At 36.4% G+C, this 26,202-nt stretch overlaps 1 protein-coding gene across 1 annotated transcript in view; it reads right to left on the minus strand.

Moving 5' to 3' along the window:
* RP1 (RP1 axonemal microtubule associated) overlaps positions 1 to 26,202 on the minus strand; it is a 189,525-nt gene that overhangs the window by 17,368 nt on the left and 145,955 nt on the right. The window contains exons 45-48 of the mRNA XM_064653041.1: positions 21,893 to 22,145; positions 15,905 to 16,146; positions 13,256 to 13,382; positions 11,485 to 11,633 (exon numbers count right to left, since the gene is read on the minus strand). Of these exons, the coding sequence (XP_064509111.1) occupies positions 11,485 to 11,633; positions 13,256 to 13,382; positions 15,905 to 16,146; positions 21,893 to 22,145 (771 nt within the window). The remainder of the gene's footprint in view (positions 1 to 11,484; positions 11,634 to 13,255; positions 13,383 to 15,904; positions 16,147 to 21,892; positions 22,146 to 26,202) is intronic.

Genomic DNA, 26,202 nt, shown 5'->3' on the forward strand with positions numbered 1-26,202 from the left:
TACAAGGAGTCAAGGTTATCAGCTGCTTAGTGAATTTAGACTGGCAAAAGCATGGAGGTTCTCAGAATAATGTCCTCCAGTAGCAGAGCAAATACATTGGAAGGGTTGAAATTTTAGATGGAGTGTAGGACTGCAGATAAAGAGGCTCCTCTTCATGCTTTCCTTAGTTATATCAAAAAATTAATGTTTAGTGTTGACACCACCATTTTATTTTATTACCTATTGGACTAATCTAATGATTGAATATGATTAATCTGAACTCTTAATTTACCTTAACTGTGATATTAGTTTGATCACTGCTTTAATAGGATTGGTAAAGTTATAGCATCATGTTTGAATAAAATAAAATTATTTATTACACTTGCAAAATTAAATGTATTAAAAATACACAGGGTTAGAAGATGAATGAAAAACACGGATAGACTCAAGTAAGAAACATATAGACCCTTGTCTCTGTTAGTAATAAAATATTTTAAGTTCCCAAAATGTGAAAATTTATCTCTAAAATTGCTGCTTGTTCTTGCAAATGCTTATGCTTATATTAATGCACGGTTGTTGTGGTTTAAGCCCAGTCAGTAACCAAGCCCCATGCAGCTCGCTCACTCCCCCACCAGTGGGATCAGGGAGAGAGTCAGAAGGGTAAAAGCCAGAAAACTTGTGAGCTGAGATAAAGACAGTTTAGTAGGGAAAGGAAAAGCTGCACACACAAGAAAAGCAAAACAAGGAATTAATTCACTGCTTCTCATGGGCAGTCAGGTGTGTTCAGCCATCTCCAGGAGAGCAGAGCCTCATCACGTGTAACGGTTACTTGGGAAGACAAAGAGCATCACTCTGAACATCCCCCTTCCTCCTTCCCCCCCCCCCCCCCCGCTTTATGTACTGAGCATGATGTCGTGTGGTCTGGAATATCCCTTTGGTTAGGTGGGGGCAGCTGTCCTGGTTGTGTCTCCTTCCAATTTCCCATGCACCCCCAGCCTCCTCACCAGCACGGCAGTATGAAAAGCAGAAAAGGCCTTGGCTCTGTGTGAACACTGCTCAGCAGTAACAAGAATATCTCTATATTATCAACCCTGTGTTCAGCGCAAATCCAAAACAGAGACTCATACTAGCTACTGTGAAGAAAATTAACTCGAAAAAACAAGCACAGTGATTTATTTTATTGGAAATATATGAGGGAGCTTTTGTTAGATCCTTGTTAGAATAACTTCTTTTTAAGAGAAAAGAGCTTTACAGAGGATGACTACTGACACTATCATCAGTGTCTCAAAAAAAATCTGTTGTCAGTGATCCACTCTTGGAAAGGAGAGTTAAGAATAAAGGAAAAATATAGACAACATTCTGCTGACTTCTAGACTTGTGCTTTCTCCAGAAGAAGGATAGTTGGGTTTGATTTACATTAAACTTGATGACTAATAAGCTTTTAGTACTTAGTAACTCAGTAACTTAAGAAATCGAGGGCAGCACGTACTATGAGTTATGTATAACCTGGATAATGCAGCCACAGGTAACAGCAAGTTTGTATATATAGTTAGTACACAAAAGATTTTCCAAATTGTTTTTCCTCTGAAAATAAGTATATTTTGACTGAATAAATATTTCTGAAAACTTTGATATTTGGTTTGTGTTGGACAGATTACTTCATCATTTGTCAGTGTGCCATTTAAACAAACTCATTTTAGAGCATGTAAAATCTCAGAAATCCATGGTCAAATTTGTAAATGATTCAGACATCTAATAAACTGTAAGTTAAGAAACTATTAGGTAGACTAGAAACTGTGACACCTGGGGAAAACTCACTTCACAGACAAGACTACATTTTCTCTTTATGTGTACATTTGAAAATCTATGTGGTGTAATAAGCTTTATTGTAGTCAAGAGACCAGAAAAGAACAGAGAAGGAGCAGCAACTATAATAAGAACAATTTGCTAGAGATAATTTATTTGCTAAATTTAATTCACTTTTCTCTTCTTAACCTATCTGCAAACAGACAGATTATGACATATATTTCATTCTAATTTTAAGAAATTCAATTATTATTAATAATTTAGTTAATGATTTTTTTGATTCATCTGAGACCACAGATTAGGCATAAATTGTTGGAAATACTCAAGTTGTTGACAGGTCTTGTATGTCATATGATACTTTATCTATTATTTGACTTACAAATGGGGAGTCTTTAAATTGCTGAAGGGTTAATTCTTCTACAAAAAGAGAAAGAGGGAGTAAGAAAACACATAGAAGAGAAGTAAACCTAAAGAATATAAAACTTTGCTACATCAGTTTCCCCTGGGGAAAAATGCTAATTGTTTTTTAGTTACTAATATCAAATTAGGTTTGAATGGAGAAAAGTCACCTTAAATATTGATAATAATACATATTATCTAATTCAGCAGAGCTTATACTGAATTTTCTCAGAATAGTATTAAAACAATTAGTGTGAATGTACAGTCCACTAAATTTTCCTAATTAATATTGCCTGGAGAAAGAATGATACTCTCCAAGGCTAAGCAGCTGAGACTGACAATGTGAGAACCGTACATCCTCTGTGATCCAGAAGAGTTGCCCTGGCAAAACCAGAATTGGCACTTTTCATATTTCTTGACTAAGAAAATAAGAACTAAAAAATTCCTTTAAAACAAGCATTCCAGCAAACCTTTCAGAATATTTAAAGTTTGGGTTTTTTTCTTAATTTCTTTTCAAATTTCCTTAAAACGTTTCTTTTTTTTTCCCAGGGACCCATGTTTTAAGCATTTCCTTTGAATCTATGACCCAGTTTGACTTTATTCAGTACTCTTCAGTGTCAGTGCTGGCAACATCACTGTCTGTAGCAGTTGCAATAGCTCTTGTAACAGAAGAAGCATTTGAACAGTCACTGTGCAATATTTACCTTTATAAATGCCAATCATTTTACAGGCATGGTATTGAGTTTTAATGGTTGGTAAATGACTATTCCCAGCAGAACTGAAAATGGCAAGTCAAGACACACCATATGCTTCATTTCATCAACCTGTATGCACAAGCAATTTCCCATTCTGCTAATGTTAGTATCATTTTAATAGGCTTTTATTGGAAAAGGAGTTAGAGTGTCTAGATAAAGGACCTTTTCTATTAAGCTTAGCAAACCTATTGATTTGCTGCCTGACTATTTTGATCTCACTTGTTAATCTGGAGAAACTCTACTGAAAACAAAGGAGTTTCAACACTGGGAGGTAAAGTAAAGGCCCTTGTAACACTGAGACAAAACAAGAAACGGTCTGTGAATATTCCTGTAGAAGGAGACAAACGAGAAAAATTAATTTTACTGAGACATCACCCTTCAGACTGTGGTCCCATGGCCTCTACCAGCTGTGCTGAACTGAACTCCTCCACCCTGTCCCAAATGCTTGTCACATCACTGCCTTCTCTTAGATGGATATTATCACCTTTTTAGTTGTGCCAGCATAGCCATACAATCAGCTCCAGAAAAATTTTATTAAGATAGACCAAGTGAGAAAGTCCAAACCATTAACAATATTAATTGCTTAAACTAAATAAGCATTTGGACAGAGTAAATGTATGTCACTGTACCAGCAGATTTAAGGGGTGAAAACTTTGGGAGCTAAGCAGCAGTGATGACAAGCACTAGTAGCAGTACTCAGTACAGAGTCCCACCTCAGTGGAAGGATGAACAGTTCACATGAGTGTGCCTTCACCATCTTATAATTGCTGTTCTGTACAAATGTTTCTTTAAAAGTAGGAGTTTCCATGCATCTGAAAAAGCCAATCCCAAATTTCTTCCAAACTCAAATTTCTGCAAACATGTTTTTGTATTATGTTAAATTCTCAACCAGAAATTCATTGAAAAATCTCTATCTTTACAGGAAAAAAAAGTAATGTAAATTAGAATGAATGAATAATTAGAGGTTTCTGATAACCTACATTTATCATGGTTTTGGTCATCTTCAGCAAAATTAGTAAAGAATCAGTGAAAGAATACGGGTAGTAAAAAAGCCCAAATAATATTTGCCCTGCACTGACCTTATGTAAATTTGCTTAGTATAACTGGAAGAAAATCTTTTTGAAACAGGATTTGTATGCACAGAACAGCGGCAGGAGCAAGAAAGAATAGTGGCATCTTATAATAACCAGCAGATATTACCATTCAACTAAGTAGTGAAAGACATTTCAATGAGACTTTAAGTGAAATGCATTTAATAAAACACAAAAGGACTGCTTACATAGACCAATATCATAAGCCACATCTAAAGCTGTAAACACAAATTATTACACAATAGAAATTAAAAAACAAAACAAAACAACAACAAAACATAAACGAATAACCCACAAAAGACAGCCATAACTCTGGACAGATTCAAACCTATCTAATGCAGCCTGATTATTGGATTAATAGAAGTCCAAATTTGAGATCTGGTTTAACAGGCAAAGAAAAGAGGATGGATGTATTTTTCTTCAACTTCAGTAATGCATATGATTGTATAATATTTTGATTAAGACACCATAATCTAATATAATAATGGGATAATAAAATATCTAACTTGCATGTCTCCAAGTGCAGCTGTAAACAGAATATTTTCGAGCACATTTCATTACAGTGAGGCCAGTTAATATGCTTATGCTCTTTAGTATTTTCTTGAGTTATCTGGAAGAAAACAAGATTTTAGAGATTATGCAAATACAATCTCTAGTTATGACACTTTAAGAAGTAGGATGTTAAACTGAAGAGTACTCTGAAAAGATTTATGAGTTAATAAATCACTGGAAAGCCTTTCTTTCCATGAATCAAGCAGAATAATCTATTTAACTCGTCAAAGGCATACTGATTTGCTAATTGTCCTAAATACTCTCAAAGGCGGTAAAAGTTTAGTAAGAGAGCTATCCAGGCTAACAGTCAAAAGTGTGATTCAGTTCAGTTCCTGGAAGTTAAAGTTTAACAAATTTAGAAAATAGTGTGAATCTCTAAAATGTAAAAAAAAAAAAAAAGGATATTTAAGGTTTGAAACAACTGTCCAACTGGATGTAAATTTCATGACTGGTAGCCATTCATTCTGTTAGGGATATTGGCTAAACTATTTAACTTAAATTGAAGTTAATTTAGTTCTTGCTACATTGAGGAAAATGACTGAATATTTTATTTTCTGAAAAATGCAGACTTGCATTGACCATAACTACTTTAAGATTTTTTGATACATCAAGCTAATAAAGTTAGCTGCATTTTAAAATTATCTTGTTTATTAAAAAACTGAAATGAATACAGCATAAAATTCACGTACCCAACTTGGTCTATCTAAAATAAGTCCATATAGTGAGAAAATTTCCCTGCAAAATCTTGCAAAAGCAGCAGAAAGTCTCTGAGGATAACTAATTTCATTTTAAGATAAATGTCTAAATGAAGAGAGAAGGTAACCATCTCCTAGAAGCATCTACTTCACTCTCTTTCTGAAGCAGATGCTCAAACCATCATGCTAGGACAAATGTGTACAATACAGGCAAGCAAAACTAAGTGACAAGTACTTCAGACTTAGAAATGTCATTTATGTGGTTTATTTTTGAGCTTTACAAAGACAGAACACAGTACCTCTTTCTTGTATTTAATTTTAGCTTTAATTAGTTTTGTCCAGTTTTTATTTTATTGCAACAAAGTTTGACATGTTTTCTTTCCCTGCAAATGTCAGGAAACCAAATTAATTATTCACATAGCTCCAATCCATTGGCCAGTGTTGTGAAGGCAAGCTAGGTGATTGCAATGGTATGTTCTAACTCTGCCCCTTATAAATCTCTTACTGAGTGTAAATACAGACTGGGAAATGCCATCCTGGAGGTATCGCTGAGAACTGCACGTTACTCAGATATTTGTCACTGTCTTCTAGGATTACACAAAGCTTTAATGATATTCTTTCTTTCTACTTTTCTCCTCACAGTTTCTGGCAACGTCCACCACCTTCACTAAGAATGTATCCCATATTTTCCTAGTTCCCATCTGATTAGTCCTTCTGCTCAGTGGACTGAAACACGGTATAACCAAAACTAGCACTCAGTTGCCAAGCCGAGCGTCGCCGGTGCTGGCACGATCAGCAGCTGAGCATTGCAGTGTGGTGCACAGGGGAGTTTCCCGAAATGGGGGAACCACAGAGGGAGCAGAGAGAGCCCCCAAGAGTCCACAGCTCAAACTAGAGCAGCTCACAGGATAGGGCTAGGACCAATGGTGGCCAAGCTCCCTACATGTAGAGAAGAAGACCTGAGGGACTGCAAGCAACCAGGAGTGCCACCAAGAGAGCAGGCAAAGGATGAGGAAAAGGCTGAGGTACTTACTGCCTTCTTTGCCTCAGTCTCTAATAGAAAGACCAGTTGTCCCCCTGATACACAGCCCCCTGAGCTGTAAGACAGAGACAGGCAGCAGAATGAAGCCCCCACAATCCAAGAGGAAATGGCCAGCAAGCTGCTGCAGCACTTAGACACACTACTCCATGGTGCTGGAAGTGATCTACTCAAGAGTACTGAGGGAGTTGGCAGAAGTGCACACTGAGCCACTTTCCGTCATTTACCAGCAATCCTACCTAACTGGAAAAGTCCCAGTTGACAGGAAGTTAGCAAATGTCCATCTACAAGGGTTTTAATGAGGATCTGGGGAACTATAGGCCTGCCAGGGAAGGTCATGGAGCAGATCATCTCAAGTGTCATCACATGACACATGCAAGACAATCAGAGGATTATGCCCAGCCATCACAGTTTTATGAAAGGAAGGTCCTGCTTGACCAACCTTAGTAGTGGATGAAGGAAAAGCTGTGAGTGTTGTTTAGCTGGACTTTAAGAAAGACTTTGATGCCATTTCCCACAGCATTCTCCTGGAGAAAATAGCTGTTCATGGATTGGACAGGTGTACTGTTCCCTGGGTAAAGGACTGGCTGGATGGCCAGGCCCAGACAGGGGTGGTGGATTGAGTTACATCTGGCTGGTGGCCAATCACAAGTAACGTGATTGATAAGTACACTTATCAATGAGCTGAATGGGGGGATTGAGTGCACCCTCAGTCAGTTCTCAATGACACCAAGTCAGATGGGAGTGTTGATCTGCTGGAGGGCAGGAAGGATTTGGACAGGGTGGATCAATAGGCCAAGGCCAATTGGGCGAGGTTCAACAAGGCCAAGTGCCACGTCCTGCACTTGGGTCAAAACAACCCCATGCAGCACTACAGGACTGGGGAAGAGTAGCTGGAAAGATACCTGGCAGAAAAGACCTGGGGGTGCTGATCGACAGATGCTGAACGTGAGCCAGTAGTGTGCCCAGGTGGCCAAGTGGGCCAATGGCATTCTGGCTTGTATCAGAAATAGTGTGGCCAGAGGGACCACAGCAGTGACAATCCCCCTGTACTCAGCACTAGTGAGGTCACACCTCGAATCCTGTGTCCAGTTCTGGGCCCCTCTCTGTGAGAAAGACACTGAGGAACTGGGGCGTGTCCAGAGAAGGGCAACAAAGGTGTTAAAGAGTCTGGAACACAAGTTCTGTGAGGAATGGCTGAGGGAATTGGGGCTGTTTAGCCTGGAGAAGAGGATACTCTCTGCAACTACCTGAAAGCAGGCTGTAGCCAGGTGGGTGTCGGCGACTTCTGCCATGTAATCAGCAATTGCGCAAGCTCAAATTCCACCAGGGGAGGTTTAGATTGAATATTAGGAAAAGTTTTTTCACCAAAAGGGGCTTCAAGCTTTGAAACAGGCTGCCCAGGAAAGTGGATGAGTCATCGTCCCTAGAAGCTGTGTAGATGTGGCACTCGGGGCCACAGTGGCGAACCAGGCAATGCTGGGTTAATGGTTGGATTTGATCATAAAGGTCTTTTTTACCTAAACAATTCTATGGTTCTATGATGACCAGACTGATTTAGTGTTCACTTCTGTACAACATTAACTTGGCCAACAGCCTACCACTATGATTAATACATTTGGATCAATGGCATTTTGCAATTATTTAATCATTATGTCAGACATACTTTCCATAAGAGAAGGTTTTTCTGCATTTACAAATTAGCAGCACTCTTGTTGTGATGGGATGTCAACACTGCATGCAAATACTGGTTTCCTACTAGTGGTCTTAGTACACTGTCCCACATTCTGACCCAAATTAGTGTATTCTGGTGCACAGTGATTTTTCCTGAAGCATTTTTTTTTTTAATTGTCAATGCTTAATCTGTGAGTACTGAAACTGAACACTAACAGTCACCTCTCACTGACAATTTTTGTATGTGCTGCAGTTACCATGGTACCAACCTGAGCAGTTGATGTCTAAATATAGGGCAGGATAAAGGATATATCTTTTCAAATACTAATAGAATGAAGTAAAAATTCTCCGAGATTTTAGTGCTTCAGTAACTTGGAGTACTTAAAATACTGGCTACTTTCATAAAACCTAGATTGAAATACTTAAATATCAGTCATAACATAGTCAGTGTAGTTTACTGGCTTTGATGGAACTGAACTAAAAAAAACCCCACATTCTCAAAGAGGAAATTTGTGGGTAACTTACAGCCATATGACAGAGCGTACAGCAAGTCTATCAAAGACCATATAAAAAAGCACAAAGACTTACATTTGCTGAAAAATGTTGAGTGCAAGAAGCAGTAAGGATTTTCCAAAACTGGGCCCTGTTTTTCACAGAATGTCTGTGCTGAGTACACTTGGTTAAAAAAAGTGTTTGTAGCACTTAACATTTATCAGACTTAAACTGACTCATGAAGTATGAGTAAATACTATTAGGATTTCATGAAAACTGAACTGCATGAAGAAGTGTGCTGAGATTGCTTTGTCTATCCATACAGTTTTTAGAAGAACATCAAGCAAGGCATCAATGTCATAACAATTTGGAAGAATATGGTTCTTGCAGCACAAATATTCACGTCCATTTTTCTGAGTAGATCACCAAAAGCTCAACTCTCTCAGTGACAGTGCTGCTCTCTCTCAGGGTGAGCTATAGGGCGCTTACTGGTGAATTAATAATATTATACACATTACTTTATCTACCAGTTCTCTGATGGTTTCACAGGTGTAAGGACTTTGGAAAGGAACAAAGCAACTTTTCAGATATAAGAAGCTAATTCACTTTTTTACTGTCATGTAACTCAGCTCATGAAAATAAAAGACCCGTTAAATGAGAGAAGAGTATCTCCAACCCACTGCAAAGTTCACTGAATATTTAAACATTTCTATGTATTTCTGCATAGCTAAACTGTTGCTTGTAGCAGCCCTGACATTCTGTGAGACTAACACCATATTTTGATGTGATTTCTAACAGAAACACTGTTCCAGTTCACTAGCTGTTACTGTATAGTCAGGGGAAAAATTATTGCAAGGAAAAGCACATTTTAAAATGTCAGAACAACTGTTAAGATTCAGAATGCAAATTCTGCCTGTTATACTCCAAAACCCCTAAACCACCAAGTGCAGACTCTCTGACTGCAGGAGTGCTTGGCTCAATATGTGATTGGGCTGGTGTAGAAAGAGACATTCTACACTTGAGAGTCTTTTTGGAGATTACTTGTAAAGGGAGGAAAACATTGGGAAATTTCCAAAACATGTCACGAACAAAATGTTGCTGCAAAGGCAGGAGTCTTGCTTGCAGAATCATTTTACAATTTTCAGTTAACCAGATACCTTTAATTTATTTTCACAGAACAAAGAGTGAATCAAGACTTTTATGTGTTTCTCTATTACTTATCTACAAGCAATTTCTTTTTAGGACCCTAAAATATTCAAATGCTGATATCTAAAATTAGAAATATAAGAATACTGTGTTACATTCACACACTGCTCCTATAAAATGTCAAATAAGTAATGAAGAGATGGCTGCATGCCAGCTCTGCATCTTACTCTGTAAAACAGAAAAATTCTGAACCACACTGAAATAGATGCAAACACTATAAAAATACCCTCCAGGTTATAAATCTTTGTGGTTCACTTCTGTTTTCTTAGGTAACAATTCTGGATGTGCATCCCTGGTCCCTCTTCATTAAAAGCTGCTAGTCTAGAAATCAGATTGCACACTTGTGTAACTATGATTTAAGGAGAAATCCAGTAAAACTTTCATTAAACTAACTTTATGAGGACAAAAGGACCACAGGTCTAAAATTCAGTTAAATCATCTTATCAGTAAACCATAATCTGAATTTCAGAATTAGGGAAAACAAATATGACTTTATCAAAGCTGAGTACCTTTATCCGCAAGTATTTAGTCCCTTAAAGATATTTAAACTCTCCAAATTTTCTTATGAACAAGTATTTCAAGTAGGTGAAATCCGGTAAGACAATATCCATTTTCAATTCCCACTAAATTGATGAGTCTGGGGGTAGTTAAGATCTGAGCTCCTCCTAATCACACATATCATGCCTCGGCTTTGGTTATCAGTCTACACTTATTTGCAAGGTTGCATCCTTGGAGAAACTCTCATTTGTTTGGCAGCCAATATCAACAGAAGGAAATAATTTACTGCATGTTATTTCTGAAAGGGAGATATGTTAGAATATCGTGGTCAAAATATTCACTGAGATTTCAGAAAGGTATCAGGGCACACACACACAGGTAGCACTGTCTAATGTAAAATATGTTCAGCATTTCTGAATGGTTGCAAGCCACAGGTTGTTTTTTTATAAACTTTAACTATTCCAACTCAAATTTTCTATAGCAGATGTTTGTTTCAGAATCTTTATTAAATTGTTTCAATCCTAAAATTTGTTTTCAAATGAAGAGCCACAGTAAACAGAGATAATTTATTTATTCTATGGTTAAAATATCTTGTGATTTTTTTTTAGCTGAAAATTTCACTCCCTGTGTCCAGAGCTCCCAACAGGGACTAAGTTTTATGTCAAAGACATGCGTTTTGCAGTAAATCTACCTATGTTTCTGAAGCGCACTGAGTACCCAAATTCCCTCTAATTTCTTTTTATACTGACAATGCAACAGGGAAATTTATCTCTGGAAGCTATATTGGTCTTTGACTGGTCTATGTCTACCAGCTACAAGACTCACTCCTGCACAGCAAATAAATTACACTCTTGGTAGACCTAAGAAAATTATAGAAGGTAGTGTCTGACCGTCTGGAGAGAGACCAAGACCAAGACTGAGGGGTAGGCAGCAGAAGCCAGGGAAAGGTGCCACAGTCTGAAGAATGGCATGAGAAGAAAAGATGTATTAAAAGGAAATTGAGCCTCTTTATGGCTCTATTGTGAAGCAAATATGCAGGAAAACCACTGGCATGTCACTGAAGACCTTCAATATTCACAAAATTGAATCTTAAAGCACTTGATATAATCAATTTATTACTTGTACTTATTGTTAACATTAGCTATATAAATATCAGTATTTCCCACATAAGATAGAGATACTTTCAATTACAAAGCATTGCAAACTGGACTTTGTAGACTGCCCTACTGCCGTTAAGTCCACATGAATTGGACTGAGCTCTAAAAGTGAAAAATATAATGCAGAAACTATAAGTATACCTTTTCTTTAGTGAAATTGTCATCTCCTTTTCTGATTAGCTTTCTTCTGCCAGTATCTCCCAATGGGCCTTGCAGCATGACATATACATCTGCATCTGTTCCTGACCCAGGGGTAGCACCCGTGGTGATGTAGAGAACATAGCTTTTCACTGTGGGGAAAAAGAGATTAATGGTTTACCAAACCTTAATCAGTTAAAAAATACATCATTTAATAAATTACTACCCTTATATTTTCATTTCTCATCCTACCCAGTGTGATCAGAAGACTATATTGTAATGCTTAGAAAAGCACATAGAAGCATTGTAATTAGAATTTAAGAACCACTGTTATAAGGAATAATAAGCTAAATAGTTTGACCTGGCCTGAAACACAGGCAGAAGAAAAAATGAAATAAAAATATCACAAATTGGTATAAAAACATGTAAACAGTACTCAATCACCACCTTATGCAAGTAAATACATGATATTCCAATTAAATAGTTCCTAGGCTATGCTAAATCACTCAACAAGCTCATCTCTGCTCTGAGCATTATGGAGTTCAAATGAAGCTGAAATTTGCCAGATAGACAGTAACTTTTGCATTTCCTTTGGATCATGGTTCAGTCAGAGGCTGGCCACTGTACACTGTACCCACTGCAGTTACTGGCCTCAGCTGAGGAGATGACATGTCAGAGAACACACAGTATTTCTCTGACATGTCATCTTACAACTCTTCAGCTGAGCATTTCTTGAATGGCTGCTTATGTAAAGCACCTGTTTGTATGCCCAGAGAAATGCATAACACACTGGTGACCTGGCCCCCAAAACAAGAAAGAAGTCACATCCCTAAAATATTCAATTGAAAAAGAGAAAAAAAAAATGTGAGAGGGTTAAGAAAAGAGTATCTGTCCTCATGTTAAATGCTCCTCAGAAAGAGGAGCAGCATTTGTAAAGATTTAAATATCTGTATTCTTCCATAAAGAAATAAATTTTAGAAGTATTTAAAAGCAAAGAGCCTTCCCAGGGAATATCCCAGCAGTATTCTTCTCAAATTCATATTCAAGAACCTTCTGCCTAAGTGCTTTGTTTGACACTAACTTTGAAAGCACAGCAGAAAAGGCAAGTAATATACAGATTACTTGTGCTTGGTTTAAACCCTTAACTTCTGGAAGAGACTGGGATATTCTCATGGTAGAATATACATTTAGGACAAGAACTCTTCCATTCTTCTCTAACTTTCTCTAACTTTGGCTATAAAGCCTTGTAAGAAACACAGAGCAAACTAAAAATATCCTGTCTTGAGGTGATCTAGCACAACTCTGATGGAGTTTGATGACATAAAACTGCTAGGTCACAGAAAAAGAAGGCCTGAAATTCTGGGAACGCAAACAGAACATTTCGGTTGTGAGGGGCCATGGATCTCCTTCTTATCTGAAATTACAGTATAAGAGTTATTTCCTCTGGATTTCCCTTCTTTACTCTGGGAGAGAACCAAATCATATTGTTGAGAAAAAGCTGAACTCTGAGTACCATTCAAAACCTTTATAATAGTTTCAGTGCCATATGCTTGTTCTTTTATGTGTCACAAACTGATACCAATCAGACTTGAATGCACAATGCTCAGTTATGGGATCTGAGATACTGTTTTTTAAGCACTGGAAAGGACTGGACCTAGCCATGCATCACCAGGCTGAAATAAGTAGAAAATATCTGCTAAATCCTTTGGACTGCTCTGAAAATCAACCATTGTCACTGACCAACCTTTTCCAGTGTTTCTGATTTGTGACAAACCTGCTGGAAAAGGAGATCCTGCTGTGAGAACTGGAAGCTCAGTCACTCTTCCTCCTTCTTCATCAGCAAAGTTGTGACAAAATGGAAATTCTAGAACATTTTTACTTTCTCTGTGTTGAAGCTTTACCTTAGCAAAGAGCAAAACCAGATAATTTCAGCATCTGTTGCACTCTAATGCAAACTATAGCAAAAGGCAAACTATTAAACAGCTATGACACATCATCTCAATATTTAAAAAATAAAAGGAAATAATCCTTTCTAAAATGTTTTTGAAAGCAACCTGTTGAATGAGAAGGAATAGATACCTTTCCCAATTAAAGATAATCAAAATGTTGTCAACATTATTGCTGTAGAGACTACATTAAGGGACAAAATATTTAGAATTGTTCAAAAATGGTTCCTTCATGTATCTTATTCATCCAACATATGGAAGAAAAAGAAGTGAGCACATTTCAGCTTGTGAGAAATGTCAATATGCCACAATATTTTTCAGTGCAGAATGTTTTCTAATTCTAAGAGGGGAGAGAAAAAGAAGTGTTTCTTGGAAAAAACTGAAAAACAGAAATTAGGAATGCTTTAGGGCATATGTATATATCAGCATATATGTATCATATGAATATATAGAGTATCATACTAAGTATTCTTATTCTCTGTGAAATTCTGTGTATAAACTAATGTTTATACACATGTTGTTCCTGAGCTAAGCAGCTTATTCCTACTATAAGAAAACATATTTTAATAAGGAGATAACTTACACTATGGTACTACCAGCTACACTAAAATATGAAGTTCCATTTTTTAAGCTATTTAAAGATCAACCAGACAACATATTTGAAAGAAAAGTTGCACAAAGTAAACCTGCTTTGAAAAGGGCACAGATAGTTCACTCATACAATTCTTCATGACCTAACTCACTAAAATGTCCAAACCTTTAACCCAGTAAGCAAAACCATCTTTGGTTAGGAATTGTCATTGGGAGACGGTAGCAATATTTTTTCTTCAAAAGACTCTTATTATTTTTCATTATGACAGACACATTGAAAAGATTTTTTTTTAAATGTACTTTGAAGTATAATGTTGGCACAATTTCCCTTTCACAATAATATCTACATTCCTGAACACTTCATTGAAACTCAGATTTCATTTACTGTGCTTTATTTTTTCAAGAACTTAAAGAAGGAAGAATAAAACTGTTAGCTATTACATGTTGCAGAAATAAAGCATTAATTTCATTCTGGACATTATTTTATACTGTTTTCAATTTCCTCAAAAACATCAAGATAATTAGTTTGTAGTTATGGTTATAAGAATGAATCCTAAATCTATACATGGAATTCAACCAACTACTCCTTCCATTACTTTTGATAGAGGGAAATCTCAGACTCTCTGGAGGTGCAATATTGTAAAATCAAAACAAAATAGCATAGAAACGACCACACTGATCCTAACCAGCAGTGTAAATAGACTGGTAACCTGTCTTTTATAATAGATATTATCTACAATCTCCTATACCAACCTAGTTGAATCATAGCAAAAGGATTCAGGCAGTCTTGCTATAGAAATCATGGAAAAAGAGATGTCTTCCTAAAACCCAAATAATTTACATGTATCCCAAAGAAGGGAAATTTATAATTTCTTTCTCTGCCTTTTACTTCTATCTAAGGTAAATGTGCATCTTTTCCTTACTTACATAAATGATGCTGATTTTTTTCTAACTAAGCTTTGAATCATTGTCCTGAGCTAATGAACTAAAGCAGATGAATAGATGTCACTGTTTTCAACTGCCAAGTTTCTGTTCTGAAATTTTTACTGTGATCCACTGTCTCCTAAAATACTCCAGAAGCAGTCTTAATTTTGATATATTTGTTGGATGACTATTTCATCTGGCTAGGAAGATGAAATTAACAACCTGCCTACCATTTAAATGTCAGAGGGCTCAGCTCACTAATATCATGTATTGGACAGGAAAATTACTTTTTCTCCAGCTTTTAATGAGAACAAACCAAAAACATGAATGGACAAAAGTGTTTCTGCAATTTGAAAGAAGATGACCCTTTCCTTTAGAATTCTTTTTATTTTGCCAGCATAACAAGATAAAGATTTTTTTTTTTTTGTATAGTGAAGTGCTACAGCAATTTCAGTGTGATGTCAGATTTCAGCTTCAGCATCTTGGACACCAGAATAAAGATTGTCACTTTTGCTATTCACTTCTTTTATTCACATGCCAACTTAAAAGGCAGATACTTTCATCAAAATGCATTCCTAGTGTCTAACTTAATTATTTGCCTTGGATCACTGAGTCTACAGCATGTAACAGCCAATTTGGAGTTATGTAAATATTGCAATGGATGCCAGTGGGTACAGTTCTGAAAAGACACTACTGGATATACTACAGATGATGGCACATCTGTATACATGCCCTCCAGAAATCCACCCAAGTTTACAAGATTTTTGTTATTCATCACTGTCCTAGAAAGTGTTATAAGCAATCTCTGAAGTTACCACTCTACAAATGGTGTAAGTTTTGTAAATTAAAAATTATGTAATTTCAGACAAAACTGAAAACTGGAAGCCATAACTATAGAATATGGAAATAAAATAAAATAAATAGAGGCACAATAAGTAATTGCTTTAGATTTTAGTTTTTACCTCACGGCAATGCCAAGTTTCTCCTTCTCCAGCTTCTTCAATTTCTAAGCGAACTTTGAATATAGTATTAAATTTCTTACTTAGTTCAATAGAAGTCTCATAAATCTGTTCTTTTTTAAGGGATCCTTTGGGGAATATCACTGAAGTACAGTTTCCTTTTTCACCACATACAGTTAGAGACATTTTAGGGTTCATGCAATTAGAAGAAATATCGCTAGTTGTAACAAGGACATCCCAAGTCCCTGTTGAAATAAAACAGCAGAAAAGAAAATTAATAGGTTTGCTAAATATCCAAAAAAATACAGCAATTTGTAACAGGCTAAGTTAGTGAATGACTAGCAACAGATTCCCAGTTTTGTACTGAGCTCAAATATTGGTATGTAACAGGTACACTTACTGTCATTGATTTAGTGAGAAGCAAATTTGGACAGCAGCCCTTCCACAGCAGTACCTGACCCTTTAGAGATGGGCCAGTCCAAGAGAAGTGTGCAGATAAGACAGCCAGTTCCATATTCGAGACTTATGAAGAGTCATGCCAATCTGTTGATTTTTTTTCCCCTTTGTAAATGTTTCCTCTTATGATTTTAAATATTTAAATATTTTTCCATACTGATCACCATTCAAAAGCACCATATATTTTACTAGATACTACTGGTCAGTATTTTTTCATTTTAACATTTTGAGGATTTACTTAAATGAACATGTTAAAATTTGCTCCATGTATACTATAATAAACACAACAAATCACAACAAATGTGATTAGGTAAACCGGTTCAAAGCTCGAAATGTGATATTTTTATCACAGATCACCACAATTATCATGACAGCAAAGTACAAAACTTTGTCTATTTCTTCTGTGAAGAACTGATGTTTGCTGAGAGTTTAAAAATAGTCCTGTATAACAGCCCATAGATTTGTCTACTTTACAGACACAGGAAACACTCAGCTAGTATTTTCACTAGGTGTTGTCTGAAGTATTTAGTCTCTTAAGCATTATAGATGAATTGACAGTCCCCGGAAGACTCACAAGGACTCCACACTGATACCGGGTAGGCTCCTAAGTAATTTCTGCAACTCTAAATGGAACAGATATTTAGTTAAACCTTTAATCATTAAGACATTTTGAAGTTCAGAAACTTGTACCCATCAAAAAAATCTCACTACTTTAGCTAGCTTAAGTATTTTCAATAGATATTTGTAAATAGAATATATGGAAAATTCAGGGCTACCAAAATCACGGTTTCAATTTTAAAAAATTATGAAAATCTGAGTCTTTGGTCGCCTGGGCTGTGGCAGAAATGAGTAGAATATTTTCATTAGCTCTGTTTATGCAAAGCAAGACAAAGTATGGATTTGATAATTTCAAGTAGCTATTTTGTAAAACAGGTTATTTGAATAACGGAAACCGTAAACTTCCAAACTTCACGTCCTAATCATAACAGAAAAGTCATCGTCTCCTAATATAACTATGTTTAGTAAAGTTTTATTACTTTAGATCAGATGAGAATCTGTGCCATAAATCCAGGACTTGGTGAAGGTAAAAATCTAGTACTCACCATCTGTAAAATCATCTAAAATAACTTCAATGTTATGACTTGATGAATAATATTAAATACCTACCATTTTAACATCTATGAACACTAAATGTAAATGAAACCAATGATATCCATGAAAAAAAAGAAGTCAAATGAAAATTTATCATATCCCCTGTGACATAATCTAAGATACTGTAGCCCTTTAGTACAGAAATATTAAGCTTTTAAACTATCAGTGCCCAGGAAGGGTGAATTGAAGGATTATGCCTGTTGTCATATAGTGCCATACGCTGCTGTTAACACCTAAACTAAATTGTATAATCTCTGATAAATTTGTCAAGATCCAATTTAAAAGCAGTTTCCTTCCTTCTCTTTAACTGAGTATAAAACAATATATTGGGTTTGCATGGCAAGGTTTTGATAGCAGGGGAATTTCAGGGGTGGCTTTTGTGAGAAGCCACTGAGCCCATCAGCAAAAGTGATAGCACCTCTGGGATAAGGTCTTTAAGAAAGGAGGAAAAAAGACCTGCACAGGAAAAGGAAAGAGTGAGAAAATGCAAGAGAAACAATTCTTGAGATCCCCAGGTCAGTGCAGAAGGAGGGTGAGAAGGTTCTCCAGGCACTGGAGCAGAGATTCCCCTGAAGTCCATGGTGAAGACCATGATGAAGCAGCTGTCCCCTTATGGCCCATGGATGTCCACAGTGGAGCAGAGATCCACCTGGAGCCCATGGAGGACCCCAAGATGGAGTAGATGGTGGATGTCTGAAGGAGGACATGACCTCATGGAAACCTTATCGCCCCTTGGAGAGAGGAGTCCACACTGGAGCAGATTTGCTCCTGAAGGACTGCACCCTGAGGAAGGAACCCATGCTGGATCAGTTTATGCAGAACTGCAGCCTGTTGGAAGGACTCACTTTGGAGAAGTTTGTGGAGGACTGTCTCCTATGGGAGAGACCCCATGCTGGAGCAGGGGAAGAGTGTGGAGTCCTCCTCCTGAAGAGGAAGGAGAGACAGAGGCAACATGTGATGAACTGACTGCAAACCCCATTTCCTGTTCCCCTGAAAAGCTGGATAGGAGAAGATGGAGAAAACTGGGAGTGAAGTTTAGCCCAGGAATGAGAGGGGTAAGGTGTTTTTAGATCTGGTTTTGGTTCTCATTATCCTACTCTTATTTGATTGGTAATAAATTCAGCTAATTTCCCCAAGTCGAGTCTGTTTGGCCTGTGACAGTAATTCCTGAGTCTGTCTTATCTTAACCCACAAGTATTTTGTTGTGTTTTTTCTGTCCTGTCCAGCTGAGGAAGGGAATGATGAGTGGCCTAGATAGGCATCTGGCATCCAGCCATGTTCAACCCAACACAAAGAGTTCTATGCTAAAAATTTATTCTTTCTTTGTTTCTTTCTCAGAAATCTCTTAATTCTCTCAGAATGGCATTAACAGACTGCTGAAACCCATCTATTTTTGTGACAACTTTGCTAGCTTAAATAACACTTCTCCTTCCTTGATGTATAAACCACCATTAATTTTATAAATCATGACTGTGTCCATTTTGAGCATTTAATTTGTCACTCTGAATCTGTCAAGTTTTTTCAACACTCTTTCACAACAAAGAATTGCCATATTCTCAGTTATCATAACTTCTTTAGAGCTATTCCAGCTTGAACCAGTCCTTCTGGACACAGATGGCCACAATTGCACATAGCATTCCAGGTGAAATATCACGGTTTCTCTGTAGAGGTAGTAAATCACTTAGATTTGAACTGATAATGCCTCCATACCAGGTGAGAGTTACCAGGTGAGAGTAACCCCATTGCTGCATCATATTACTACCTCAAAAATTATCCTGTGATCATATAACAAGCCCAGATATTTCTTGTAGCCCTCCTGCTGAGGAACGTGTGTAGCAGAAATCATTACAAAACATGATGACACAGGTCAAATACAGTTTTTAGACTGCAAGGTACTACTTATTTCCTCATTCAAAAAAACCCAACAACAACAACAAAAAAAAAACCATACACACCACAATGGAAATTAGGAATGTGTATCAGAATTAAGAGCTCGAATATCTAGTTGGGTTTACACCTAACTGTATACAAGCTTTTTGCCACAGAATTCAGTACCATTGTTTTCCTCCAGTTCTCAGTTTATCACACAACCTCGTCATCTCCTGATAGTACTGATAGCAGCTTTGTAGCACCAACAGATTTCATTAGCATATTCATTGTCTCTTCTCCAGGCCTTTACAATTCTTCCTTTACTACTACTTTTCACTTTCTTATGATTACCTAATAATTTCCCATAAAGCAAATAAAATTAAGTATTGAAATTTAGACAGATTAGATGTTATTAAATTTGTCTTACTACACAATATTTCTGGAGTATCATCTTGTTTTACATCCTATCTTTAGTAAAGTCATGGTTCATTCTTTCTCATTTCCTATTTGCATCTATTATCTTAACTATTCTTTTCTTCAAAGTGTGTTATAAAGCTTTTCATGTGAACAATTACTAATTCTATATTCACCTACATTATGCTTTCCATGTTTTAGAGGGAGGTATTACCTTTATTATTGTCAAGTCATACCTTTTGTCTTCATCAAATTGTTTTAAATCCTTGCTATTAGTCCTGCTACTTCGTTTCCCAATTCCTTTAGTATTCTGGACTAACGACTGTTCTGGTTGTTGCTGTTTGACTACATGAAACTGGAAGTTCTCTTTGCATTTGAGATTTGGTGATTGCCAATAACCTCATTCCCATTAGTAGTTATATTTTTGATCCTCTGGCCAACATTACAGTTCCTTAATGAAAAGAGAGATAAAGTACTCTATTTCTTTAGAGATTTTACCTACATCATCTTCAATGTGAACTGTATTGTTCTTGTATATTTACACATCTTTCTAGGTTCTTTTCATAAGTAAATGGTTGAAGAACTTTTATTATTTGTTTTAATTCTTTTATAAAATCTTATTCAATTTGGAATTTAATAATTTTCTGACCCCTAAGGTCGTTCTTTGCTGATCAGCCTTTTTTTTCTCCATTTCTCAGAGGCTCTCTGCTTACTTATCATATTATTTCTGGAGTTTTATACACCCAGATCAGAAATGATTTTCAATAGATACAGACCTGAGTATTGATAACCACAGACTTGAAATTATCAGCAAGTCTGCACTTAGATTATTGAGGAGTATGTGTATGTGGGAAACCAAGGAAAGAAAATGGTTTTACATTTAACATAACAATTACATTCAGACACTAATCAAGGCGCATAAACAAGGATGCAAGATTTCTCTCACTTTTCACATTATCAGTGAAGAAAGATGTAACAGATTTTGACCAACCTTGGGCTTCTGCTCTGAATTACCCTCAGAAGACGCCTGCCTTGCTCTGTGGATTATGTAGGACACCTATGGGATCTACTTATTAGGGACCTAGAGTACTTACAGTGGTGCAATACAGCTATTTCTTATTCTGTAATTGACACTACTCTAACTGCTTATCCTAGGCCTATATTTCCATGGTATCCTGTTCTGTTGTCTCAGTGACATTATTTTTCTGTTTCCTTAGCTGATATGAGATATTCACTAGTCGACTAACTAGAGGTGGCTATATGTGAACTAATTTTGTCTGCAACTACATGTAATATAAAACTCTCTGAACATAAAAAGAAATATCCAGGAGTACAGAAATTAATAAAGATCAGTTTAAAAAATGGCTGATACAGAATGCGAATTCACACCTTCAGATTAAACTTTACATAGCTTGGTCTACCAGTTCTGATTCAGACTTCATAAATGGACTCAAACCAACATTTTACACCTCTTCAAAAAAGATATGTGAGAGTGCTAAGAAATCCTATACTCTGGCAAGGCATAAAAGACTTATCATGTTTTCACTGTCTAATTTGTTTCTGAATTTTCGTAGTTTTTTAAATAAACAATTAGAATAGGATATTGAGTTCAGGTCAACTAGCTGTTTGCAAGAACTTGTGCCACTGATATAAGTAAAAGAGAAAACTGCAAATAAAAGCAAATGCTTTCTGCAAATATAAGAACATACGGGAAAATCTCATTCTGCTAAAAGCATTTTTGTATCTCTTCTTGTGATTTCATCACTTGCAGGAGCCTTCTGCTCTGCATTGACTACCATATGGAACAACCTACCTCTTTCTGCTTCAGCTTTTTTTCTAGCTTCAACTGAAAACATAGTTCCTTCATTGCCTCCACCACTTAATACCTCCCTTCTGCTCTAGTCTTTCTTCCCTGAATATTGTAATTGTATTTACCAGCTCAGGAAAGTGTTTAGAGAGACAATTTGTGTGAGAGATGCAATTCACATTCAAACTGTATTGTTTCTGTAGTTTGGTTTTAGTCTCAAGAATAACCAAAATATATTATAAATTACAATTACAACAAAAGTTGAAAGGAGTTTTGAGGATTTTGGACCTTACCATAAATCTGTCCTGTCAACATTCCATTCCCGACTTTGCCAAGAAGTTTCAATGTTCGTTTCATCTGGGCATCACCAACTCCACTGTCTAACCATTGTTGGCAAAGAAATACATATTGGTTGTCAGTCTTGTCTGATTCATGGATGACAATTTGGTCCAGGTACCATCCGGCTCCAAAACCCACATTATGGTGCTCAACAAGGACTTTGCTTAACTGTCCAAGGTCTACTGCTCTCATTTCAGAAATACAAACCTGAGGAAGTAGAGGTAAAAAGAATAGCAAAGTGATTAAACCATAAATTTTATCTTCCATCTTTGAGAAGATTGTGTTTGAAAAGGCAGACTCCTTTCAATGCTGAAGTATTTTTTCCTTTCTGAGAGTAAGGGAAGGCATTATAGGCTGACATTCATATTTGGAGACCTTGTTTGGAAACTATGTGGATGTTCGAATATGTACATTTTTAATTTTTAATGATCACTGCAGCCCAGGCTTTATTATGAAAAACATCCAACATTTTTGGGTGGAAAAAACTTACAGAAATCTCATGAAAATGGAAGTTCAACCACTTCCTCATAACTGAAACAAAGCAAGTGTTTCAAGTATCAGAAGAGACCTGGTAAATTAAATCTTGGTTTAGATAAGGCATTTTATTTTTAAATATTTCAAAGTATTTTACATTCTAAGACATCCTATTTTTCAAATGGGAAGTGTCGTATTATTCGACTCTGAACAGCAATACTGACACTGTTGATGACTGTGCAAACAAAGGAAGATACTGACAGTAGAAACTATAACTAAGGCTGTGCACGCATACAGGCAAGAATTGATGTGCTCTTCAGATGTAAATAGACATCTGTTTAAATATTGCTGCGGCTACCAGTAAACAAAAGCTAAATGGCAACTGCACTAGTGCATATTGGGATGAATAAATTGTGTGAGTGAGAGAATGAATGTGTTCTGTGTGAGAGATAATATGAGTGGGTGGGTAGATACATGGGCATGTGTGTGGGTGACATTAAAAAAACCCAGATGGATAGTAGAAACAGACGCTATAATTTTTATTTGTTGCCAACCAGTTTGCCACCAGGCAGGAAAAAGCATGAGGACCAGAAAGCAACAAAGGAAGAGATGATTTTTAGAAAGAATTATGTCATCTGGTCCATTCTACTGTCTGTGTCAGACTATTCTCTACAATGTGATCAGAAAAAGAAAACATCGGAGTTATTATTCCTATCACAGTCTTAGGACTTCCAGCATTCTTACCTTGTTATATCTACAATCTCCTCAAACAGTTACCATGGCAAGTTATACTCCTGCATGTAATGTATATGTAGACCAAAATAAGATCTATCTGTGAGGAACATCTTGCAAACAACTTTTTGGGTGCATTCATTGCTTTTTAATTTTATTCTTTGTAGTTCCAAGCCAAATATAATTTTCTTGTCAGTCTACATGACCCTTGACTTAGAGGAAATAGCCTGTATTGCTAATATTCATGTTCCTTCACAGCTAACTCTATCCGAGAAAGGGACCTATCATTAGTTTCATTCTTTGTGATAATAATTAACATTCATTAGACAACAGTGGTCATAATTGCCCATTGTTATCAATGAATTCTCATAATAATACATTAAATTGCCTACTCCCTCAGCATTAGCAAGAATGTACTTTTGGTTGATGTCATTGCATCTCTTTTTTTCCCTTCAGTATAAGGACATTACATTGAACACATTACTGGAAGTATAATTAATGAAAGTCAAAATGATTTCATTTAAATTGTTTCACAAACCCACTTCACACTTTTTTCTTACACTTTGTTGCAATTCTCTGCTCTCTTAGCTTTTCCTTATATTCCTGTCCTTTATCAGTCAAGAAAGATCCTTTTTTTTTGATGTCTCAAGTTTCCTTAACTGTGTTTTCTTTGCCTGTCCATTCCATATTTTCCAGGCATATTGCTGACGTAATCTTGTCTTTCAAGACAGCTTGCCCTTTACATTCCTTCCTTTCACCTTCTATTCTTAGATACTCTCACTAAAACCTCATTCCAACTTTTTTATTGATGTACTTCTATGTATAAAGAATGTAAGACCAGTAGTAGTATTTTAGATTGCAGATCCATCTAATCCAATACAGTGTTGCCAACAGCTACCACTAAGAGATTTCTTGGGAAGAGTTGAAAAACAGGGCAAATATATAGAGATGCTTCTTGAATATAAAGTCTCTCAGGCTTTAGCAATTTGTGATTCAGAGATTGCCTGAGCCAGAGATAGCGTCTTTGCACTTAACAGCCCTCGGTGGAAAGTTGTCTTCCATGACAATGTGCGATGGCTTTTTGCACCAATATGCATTTTATCATCTGCAACATCTTGTGCCAGAAAATAAAATGTATTAATTACACACTGTGTAAAACGCCACCTCCTTTTGTTTTGAGTCTGCCACCTGCAAGTGTCATTGAATGCTCTTGAGCCCTGGTATTTCATGAGAAAATAGAAATGCTCATTTTCTCTATGCCGTTTTATATTTCTTATCCCCCTCATCCTTCCTCTCATCAGCTCTTTTCCAGGCCAAACAGTACTTGTTTGCTTCATTGTTCCTTGTATGGAAGATATTTCTTATCACTTGACATTCTTGCACTTTTTAAGACAAGTGAATCAGAACAAAACACAGCACCTGCACCAGAGAACTTACTTGGAGGCATGACTGTCTTTTCTGCCTTGAAGTGGCTGGGTTTTTCCTTTTTGTAACAATTTCTAAAAATTTTATCTGTTCTATTTTCCTTTCGTTTTGCTTCTAGTGGGTACTGGGCTGACATAGTCACAAAGCTATCCTAATGGTAAGGTCATTTTCCTATTTCACAGCCCATCATTTTGCATGAAAATTTAAGGGGTTTTCCACTCATGGCCACTGCTTTTCATTTAGTTACAATGATTTAATCTGCCATTTTATTACTCATTCACTCTGCATGAGGTTCTTCTTCAATCTCTGCCACCAACTTTCATATTTATTAGCTTAGTATCATCAGAACTTTTTGCCATCTCGCTGCTCAACTCTTTCCCAAGAACCTATCGCACAATGAAGAGCACGAATACACAAAACACCTAAGCTGAAGAACAATTTCATTGTCTACAGCACAAAAACCGCTCCCCTAAAACAAAGGATCTGTTTGTGAAGATACAGCACTGCTGCTTAACTCAATGCAGTGGCTCTGATTTCTTTAACCCAAACAGCTGTGCCACTGACTCTGTATTAACGACCACCTTGAAAGTGCTGAGTAAATTATTTCTTTTTAGACCTCTTTTCTAGATTATGTCACCAGCTATGTGTCTTTATGCCTTTTATTAACTCTTCTTATTGCCTCTAGACATTTGCCCTCAAAAATGCCAAGGATTAACCTATATTTTTAATTATATAATCCAGAAAATCAATATCACAAACCTTTTCCTATTTTTTTTTGGACTAGGAGAGCAGGATTCTGCAAAAATAACATCTTTAAAAAAAAAATAAAGTTTCAAGAGACTATAAGAAAAGGAAAAGAAAAACATGCCTAAATATTTTGGGGGGGAAGACCATGGGCAAATTATTAAATATCTCCCAATGCAGAGTAATTTCACTAGACACCAGGATGCTAAATACTGCTATGAATCTAGCAGTAGGTTATTGCTATGAAAAGAGATTAAGCATATTTTTAAAAGATATATTTAATTTCCTCAGTAGTAACTGAAAGTGGAATTAAACTTCCTTGAAATATATATATGTTTCCCTCTTTTCATTCTTGCCTAAACTATTGACGATCTTCATTTTACAGTGAGAAATAAGGGATAGAAGGAAAGTAAAATCATACATTCAGATCACCAGGTAAACCAGTGACTGAGCTTAGAAATGAATATAGGTGTTCTGCCTAGGTGTGCTTTATACATTATATCACAGAGTCCACTTAGAACAAATGTCTGAAGACGGTACCTAGAGCTAAGCTCATAGAAATTAGACATAGAAAAAAAAAGAGAAGCAGAGAAGGCGATGGCAAACTTTTAAGGAGATTGTAAATGTATTATTGGAGTCAGAAAAACATATAGGAATATCTAAGTAGGATGATTAAAGAAACATACTTCTACACAAGGCACAATGCAGCAACAAGACTGTTGAGCAGAAGAGGGAGGTCTATAAAAGAAAGAGAGAAGCAAAGAGAAAAAAGGCTTATACAAATTCATGGAAAAAAAATATCAACTACTCTGGAACACAATGATGACATGTCTGGTTTCTAAGTTTCTAAGCTCAATAATATATTTTGACATTATAAAGGAAGTGAAGG

The sequence above is a fragment of the Pseudopipra pipra genome, chromosome 1 (assembly GCF_036250125.1).
Source record: "Pseudopipra pipra isolate bDixPip1 chromosome 1, bDixPip1.hap1, whole genome shotgun sequence".
NCBI lineage: Eukaryota > Metazoa > Chordata > Aves > Passeriformes > Pipridae > Pseudopipra > Pseudopipra pipra.